At 37.5% G+C, this 8660-nt stretch overlaps 1 protein-coding gene across 1 annotated transcript; it reads left to right on the top strand.

Moving 5' to 3' along the window:
• Positions 1-441: 441 nt before the first annotated feature.
• On the top strand, positions 442-1219 carry LOC142162379 (uncharacterized). The gene is made up of 2 exons (XM_075218726.1): positions 442-717; positions 833-1219. The coding sequence occupies exons 1-2, from the start codon at positions 442-444 to the stop codon at positions 1217-1219; spliced, it is 663 nt and encodes a 220-aa protein (XP_075074827.1).
• The last annotated feature ends 7441 nt before the right edge of the window (positions 1220-8660 follow it).

Genomic DNA, 8660 nt, shown 5'->3' with positions numbered 1-8660 from the left:
AAGCAATTTGAAGGATTGTCACACACACTATATTGTATGCCCTTTAGCCAAACGAACAAAGTTACCTTACAAGCTAAGTACTACTACTTCTAATGTTGTTTTTGAACTGATTCATTGTGATGTATGGGGGCCATACAAGGTACCTATATATGACAGTAAAAGGTTCTTTGTTACTATTGTAGCTGACTTCTCTAGATTTACCTGGATTTTCTTACTTGTCTTTAAGTCTGATATAGTGGTTGTTCTAAAATATTTCTAACAAAGGTGAAGAATGTGTTTTCCACATCAGTTAAGACCCTTAGAACTGATAATGGTAGTGAATTCTTTAACCATGAAGTTCACAGTTTATTGTCATCCATGGGTATCATTCATCAAAGTACCTGTACTTATACACCTCAATAAAATAGGGTTACTGAGAGGCGATACAGGAAAATTTTAGAAATGGCCAGGGTCCTGAGGTTTCAAGCTACTGTTCCATTGAAATTTTGGGGAGAGTATGTATCTACAGTTGTTTACTTGGTCAACAGGCTTTCCTCAAGAGTTATTGGTGGCAAATCACCTTTTGAGATGTTTTATTTGCATGCTCTATCTCTCTCACATCTTAGAGTGTTTGGTTGTTTGTATTATGCAACCTCACCCAAGGAGTGGGACAAATTTGCTTCAAGAGCAGTACTGGGTGCATTTCTAGGCTATTCTTCAACTCAAAAGGGCTATAAGGTCTATGATCTTCACTCAAAAACCTTTACTATAAGTAGAAATGTGGTGTTTAAAGAAGACATCTTTCCTTTTAAAAATCTACAAACCATTGGCACACCCATGTTTCTTGTGTTAGATCTGCTACCTACTATCACTGAAATGCACTGTATTTGAGCCCTATGATACTCCTTTGACACCTGTTTCATTTCGGAGCCCACCTATGGACGCATTCCCAACTGATTTTCAACCTTTAGAGGAGCCTGCCTCCTTAGGTTCTTCTTCTTCTGCTATGGAGACTAGTGTTCCAGAGTCTTCACATGCTCCCTCTATGAATCTTAGAAGATCATCAAGACCTAGTAAGCCTCATCTATGGTTGGAAGATTATGTGACACAACCAGTCATATCTCATACCTGCAAATACCCTATCTCCTCATGTGTGTCCTATGATGCTTTCAAACCAGCTCATCTTTATGCTCTATCATCCTACTCTTCTATCACAGAACCAAAATCTTTCAGAGAATAAGCTTCACATCCCAAATGGATTGCAGCTATGAAACTTGAAATAGCTGCTCTAGAAGCCAATCACACATGGAGTATTGTGGATCTTTGATAACTAGGAATTTTGATATATTTTATACTCCTTCTTGCTTAAGTTTTGATTAGAAATGTGTACGAAATAGTCCCAAAGGCTCACATGTTGTGCTTGATTGCAGGTTTGATCAACAAAGTGACAAGAAGTCAAATATCAGCTCAAAAGGAGTGAAACTTGCACAAGTATCAAGACAAGACAAAGCTCAGGCAAAACAAGGCCAATGCGGCCGCACACCATTCTGTGCAGTCCGCACTATGAGATTCAGAGAGCATGACATTCAGGCAAAAAGGCAATGCGGCCGCACTAGGTTTTGTGCGGTCCGCACTAAGATCAATGCGGCCGCACTCGATTTAGTGCGGTTCGCAGTAAGGAGGATCAGAGAGTTACCAAATTCTGAGTTCAAGCCAATGCGGTCCGCGCTCCATTTTATGCGGACCGCACTAGAAGCTTCCGCGGTCGCAGTCCATTCTATGCGGTCCGCAGTGCCCGAGTTCAGAGAGTTAGATTTTCAAGCTCAGAGCCCTAGTGCGGTCGCACACCATTTTGTGCGGTCCGCACTAGCCCCCCAGGGGTATTTTTGTCCAGATTTTTTAGCTTAGTATAAATAGCTTCTTTTCCCATTTTTAGGGCATCAGATAGTTTTAGAACGTAGTTGCACTCGTGGGATCGAATATTTTAGCCATTTTGGGCAATTTTATCTACATTTCATTATTGAATCTTATTGTTTATCTTAGTAATTAATTAATATGAGTTGTTCTTCATCTATTTCTTGCTTTTCTTCTTTAATTATGAGTAGTTAGACCCATAAGCTAGTGTTGTGGCTCAACCCTAGTGTGGATAATTGATGGGTCTTGAATTTTAGGGCTAGATTGACTATGGGTGTTTGATATTTGGGCCAATTTCATGATTAATTGATGAATTAGTGGTTGCAAACACTAGTTTGAGTTTAGTTGACTTGAGCTCTTCTTGAGAAAGAGAGCCTAAGTCTCCGAAATTGGTTCAACAAGGAATTGGGGCATACTCAAGAGATTGATAACCCCAATTAAAAGGTTAAACCTCGAAAGAGTAATACCCGACTTGAACCTTGATTGCTTGTGTAAATTTGCCTACCCAATTGGTCTTGAGAAAGTCAATTCGGGCAAAATCACTTGAACCACCGAGAAGTGTAGAGTGGGTAACATCGTACAACGGTTATATCATACTCTCCAATTATGTCAATCATGTCTTAGACTTAATTACCCGTCAATTGACCACCTAGGCGAAAGTCACTACCCTAGTGCCTTTTAAACCATTTGAACAATCCTTTTTAGTTTTACTTTTAGCTTAATCTAGTTTCATTTACCATTGTAATTTGATAAAAGTAGAAGTAAATCAAAAATCCCAAAAAATGATTAGAAGTGCAATTTGGAACACATACGCAACTCTAAACTAGATAGATACCCGGCTCCAAATTTTAGCTCTCTGTGGAAATCAATCCCGACCCTAAATCGGGTAAAAGCTCTCCGACCCTCTCTCGCTACTCAATAGTAGTGCGGAGTATGCTTCGATCAATCTTCCAACAAGCAAAACTCCTATTGGGTGCAAATGGATTTTCAAGATAATGTTCAAGGCTTTAGGGGAAGTTCAAAGGTACAAGGCCAAGCTGGTGGCCAAAGGCAATAGCCAGAAAGAAGGCCTTGACTACACAAAAACATTTTCTCCTGTAGCCAAGATGGTAATAGTGAGGACCATCATTGCCTTAGCAGCAGCTAAATAGTGGATCATCTATCAAATGGATGTGCACAATGTCTTCCTCAATGGTGATCTACTGGAAGAAGTCTACATGCAGATTCTTGGTGGGTTTGCTAGACAGAGGAAGTCTCACAAGGTCTGCAAACTACATAAGGACTTGTATGGGCTCAAACAGGCCCCAAGGCAATGGAACAAGAAATTAACAGAGGCATTGCTGCATATGGGATTTCAACAAAGCCACTTTGACTATTCTATATTTACCAAATACAAGGGCAGTGATTTAGTTATGGTGTTGGTGTGCGTGGATGATCTACTGATCACAGGCAACAATGTGATGCTATTGAACCAGAAAAAAGTAGATTTTTAGAGAAACTTTAAGATGAAAGATCTAGGTGATCTGAGTTCTTTCTGGGCATTGAAGTTTCTAGATCAAAAAAAGGTATAGTCATGTCTCAAAGGTAATATGCCCTGGAACTCATCTCTGAGTTAGGGCTAGGGGTAGCTAAGCCAGAAGGCACACCCCTTGAGCTGAATCATAAGCTCACATCTGAGGAGTATGACAAAGTTGTAGCAGGCATAAAAAGCTCAAAAGCAACAGATGTTATGCTCAAGGATCCAGGCAGCTATCAAATACTTGCAGGGAGGCAACTTTACTTGACTATGACTAGACTAGGCATAGCCTTTGTGGTTCAAGTCTTGAGTCAGTATATGCACAGTCCTAAGGGGTCTCACATGGAACTGCCTTGAGGGTTGTAAGGTACATAAAAGGGGTTTCTGGACTAGGACTCTTTATGCCAGCACAGAATGCAAATCAGTTGTCTGCATACTGTGATTTTGACTGGAGTTCTTGCTTACAAACTAGGAGGTCAGTCACATGTTATATAGTGAAGTTTGGTGATGCTTTGATCTCATGAAAGTCAAAGAAACAGGAGACCGTCTCCAGAAGTTCTGCAGAAGCTGAGTTTAGGAGCATGGCATCATGTACTGCTGAGATAGTTTGGTTAAATGGGATGTTCAAAGAATGTGGAATTTAGCTAAACTCACCTGTGAAGCTTATGTGTGATAGCAAAGCTGCAATCCCATCTTATATGAAAGAACCAAACATATTGATATAGACTATTATTTTGTTCGAGAAAGAATAGTATCAGGGGTAATGAAAACTCAGCGTGTATCTACCAAGGAGCAGTTAGAAGAGTTACTCACAAAAGGCTTGGGAAAGGCTCGTTCATGATAGATTCAAGACCATAGGAATATAGGATTGATATATTATGGATAGATGGATAGTATTGTGAGAACATGCTATTTATATAAATGATCCGGTCAACTAGCAATCATAGATAATTTGGATTAAAAGGTGTAATTATGAACTAAATGGGATTGATAAACCGACCACAACCCTGGAATCTATATCTCCCTTGGTTATGTGTTTAAATTTCGCAGTTGTAGTTGTAATAGAAAAGTTAAACTTTTGATCATCTTGGACAGTAAATTGATTTTAGTTTGCTTAGTTAACGGTTAATCTAAGTCTTTGTGGGTTCGACATCCCACATTCGAATTACTTTATTACTTGAGGGCCAGATATACTTGCGTGTACTTGGAAAACCAACAATGTTTATGTATAATTAATATGTATAATTTATACATATTTTTATATATTTAGCTAACTGATATAATTATTTTTAGCCAACCGACTTGTATGACCCAAGTCATCCGCCAATCAACTATGTCCGAGAGAGTGTTGATGACTCTTCTTGGGTGATACTAGTGAGGATGGAATTGTTAGATTATCCAATTTGTGATGGTCTAATATGGTGTTTGGACACCGACAATTTTAGATTTTTTTTGTCAAAAGAGAAATCTTGGATCAAAGGCTATTGATCTTATTGGTGCTCTGTTGATTCATTTAGTGAATCTTTCTCCAAAAACTAAGATTATATTGAGCTCTTGTTATGTGTAGGATTTAACGAGAATCGGACGACATTGAATTTTTAGGTTTGTGAAACTTTCTTGTCACATCCGATCAAAGCGCATAAATGCATGCAACTCTAATGAAATTCAAAAGCATGCCTAATTGATGAATTTATGGAAGAAACAAACCAAAAATGATCCAGAGCGCAAATATATATTCTACTTATCTTCTAAAGATCATGTGACCATATACTCAAACAGAGGGATTAAGCTGTAAGTCCAAGTGATGTTTATATATAAGGGATCAGTAAATGAATCTATGTATAATATAAAACAGGGAATAGCCTAGGTAACTTGGAACCTCTCTTTGGCCAAAATTACTATTTATTTATTTTTCTCCTTTTTGCCATTTTCTCTTATTTTTTCGTTTATTTTACTTTGAAAACTCCAAAGTCTCTATGTCACTTACTTTATTAACTTTCCCATAATTTAATCGAATTCAACATCCATCATTCTATTTATGTGGATTAGATAAGCCTTATTCTTCAATATCATTGATATATCATAATAAAGCAATAAGATGTGAATTTTCCGTTGCGTTATAATGAATCAATTATGAGCTTTCAGTTACTATAAACTCTTGGACAAATCAAGGGTTGATGGGTAACGGTGAAGCTACCTATAAATACCTTAGAATTTTGCTTTGGCCCAAATATTCTTAATTTTCCTATGACCTTTGATGGTTATGCCACCAATGTTGATTTTGTTACTTTTTTTTTATCAAAACATTTTGTAGAGTAGGTAAACGGAAGCTCTAGAAATATGTATTTCATATGATTTTTTACATATAGGATATCAAAACAACGTGCAGTTTTGTACCCTTTATGCAAATTGAACATGCATCCATCAAGTTTATATAGCATTGTATTTTCTATGGCTGGCAGATTTTAGTAAGTGAGAATTGATGGTTGTTCAACTGAAGCGAAACAAACTGCACAACTTTATGCGGTACTCCATCGGAGGCAGCATTTGGAAAGATTGAAATTGAATAATAGCCAACTAAGGTGATGAAGTTTAAACATGAAATAATCAGGTCGATGGGAGCATTTTCCATTTTAGTCTTAAGAATTTTTTTTATTTGTTTTTTATTTCCTCTCAGTTTTTATCGTAATAAGACAAATCATATTTGTTATTCTCCTACCCTTTGCAAGTTTGTACAATTTCTCAAAACAATGTTCTCCTTGACATTAATACATAACGATACATATTTTAAGGTGCAGAGTACAAAAAAAAAAACTATAATCTTAAAAATACAACAAATTCTCTGGCAAGGAGCACTTCCCCAATAATAGGTCTGACATGGCTCTAATCTGGATTAGTCGAGCCATATATATACGGCTATACCTATATATATATATATATATATATATATATATATATATATATATATATATATATATATATATTTCTTTCATGCTGAGATCCCAAGTCTTCAAGTGGACTCTCTTTCATGCTGAGCCATTTCATGCACGGGGTGGGTTTGTTTCTCCTTCTAGTTTCGAGTGTCTTCTCGGATAGTTTATATATATATAAGAATTTTCTATGGCTATAAAAAGGTAAAAAAAAATGAACTTTAAAATATAAACAAAGTGCCTTTGTCTTAACTGATAGAGTTCAACAAAATTTTATATATATACAAAATATTAACTTTGTTCAAGCCATTTGAATGATAAGATAGAAGATTTGTTTTATTTACATTTAGATGAAGTTACCGTATAAGATTTGTCTAATCAAAAGTACTAAAGATTGATTTTCTAAAATAAAAGATCGTACCTAATTTTTTTTATTTTATATTTACGTAACCGCACGAAGCGCGGATAAATTTACTAGTGGGATTAATATAATGGGACCTTGAGCGTCCCAGTTAAAGTTAAAGTTAGTGTAATTAAGATTCTTACAAGAAGACATGATCACAAAGGTTTAGGGTCACTCAGGCAGGAAATGTACAAGTTCTTCCTGATCTCACTCTCATTAATGTTCTTTTTGTTCCTACTTTTAAGTATAATCTTCTATCAGTTCACAAATTTTGTCAGCATGTTAACTGTCTACTCATTTTTCGCTTTATTGGTGCAATTTTACAGGCCCCTTCAACGAAGAAGCCAGTGGTTCTTGGTAAGGAGAAACAGGGAATTTATCTACTCCACACTATCAAGCCTAGTAGCAGTTTGGTTGATTCCCAAAAGGACTACTGTCCAGTTTTTTCAGCTTCCAAGAAGGATCACTGTCCAGTTTCTTCTAAGTGTATTAGGGATAGTCCTAAGTCTTTGTCACGATCCCGGTTCGCCTTCCGTGAACCATCGTGACGGCACCTAGTCTCTACGACTAGGTAAGCCTAAATTTGCGGAAGAAAAATCAAAATTTGCGGAAGTAAAACAATTTAAAACAGGAATAAAGTAATAATAGTGTTTGAATGTGTCGCTCGGCATACACCATGTTTAACTCTCAATACCAATACGTAAAACCAAGACCCGGAAACCCACGAATCACAAGCTAAGAAAAATATTACATAGCCCTAACCCTGGAATGTCTAATAAGAACAGACTAATACAGAAGGGCTAACTACTAAAAGCAGAAATAGAAAGGGACTTCTCGGTCTGCGGACGCGATAGATGTACCTTGAAGTCTCTAGAGCAATCGCACCCTCAAGGATGATAGGCCTGAGTAGCGGTACCTGGATCTGCACATGAAAAACATGCGCAGAAGAGGCATAAGTACACCACGGCGGTACTCAGTAAGTGCCAAGCATAACCTCGGTTGGGTAGTGATGAAGAAGGTCAGGGCCCTACTGAGATTAAATAAATATAAAGATGATAGGATAAGATAAGCAGTACAATAGAGAATCTATAGTAAGAATCTACACAGGATAATAAGAGTACAATAACGGAAACAGAGATGAAGGCAAACCACAAGGAAGTACCACTCATAACAAGGATGATAACCGGGGATCTCTTGGTATCCCGGGGATCTCTTGGTATCCTCAATATATGCTAGGGATCTCTTGGTATCCCGAGGATCTCTTGGTATCCTCAATATATGCTAGGGATCTCTTGGTATCCCGAGGATCTCTTGGTATCCTCAATATATGTTAGGGATCTCTTGGTATCCTCAATATATGTTGGGGATCTCTTGGTATCCTGAGGATCTCTTGGTATCCCGAGGATCTCTTGGTATCCTCAATATACGTGTCAGGGATCTCTTGGTAACCCACACCTCAGTTGAGATCATAAATACATACAGGGGATCTCCCGAGATACCGTCCCGTAGTCCCAAAGTAAAAACACACAGCAGCAATACAAGAATACCCAATTAAGCTAAATTTCGTACCAAGTAAACAGTTAATTCTAGCCTAACATGCTTCACGTAATGTAATTAAGGCAGTTTAAGCAAATAGACAATTAAGTCAACTAAACATGCTTTTCTAAACTAGCAACAGGCTAAATTCACAAGTAGAATAAAACAGGAAAGAGAACTCAATTGAAATACTTAAGGAAAAACCGGATTTTCAACAATTAGCTCAAGTACGCGCTCGTCACCTCACGTACAAGGCATTTTAATTATTAAACATATCATATCCTAAGGGGAAGGTCCCCCACACAAGGTTAGACAAGCTGTTTACCTCGAACCAGCTCAAAAATCAACCCATAACCACGCTCTTGCCACGAGTACTCGACTC

The sequence above is a fragment of the Nicotiana tabacum genome, chromosome 7, assembly GCF_000715075.1.
Source record: "Nicotiana tabacum cultivar K326 chromosome 7, ASM71507v2, whole genome shotgun sequence".
NCBI classification, from domain to species: domain Eukaryota; kingdom Viridiplantae; phylum Streptophyta; class Magnoliopsida; order Solanales; family Solanaceae; genus Nicotiana; species Nicotiana tabacum.
This window is presented reverse-complemented; position numbering and strand designations above follow the sequence as displayed.

Excerpts from the sequence above, each read along its gene's own strand:
- LOC142162379 (XM_075218726.1), top strand. The coding sequence starts at position 442 with ATGGCCAGGGTCCTGAGGTTTCAAGCTACTGTTCCATTGAAATTTTGG. Across the intron at positions 718-832 it reads CAACTCAAAAGGGCTATAAG|ATCTGCTACCTACTATCACT; the intron begins GTCTATGATCTT and ends TTCTTGTGTTAG.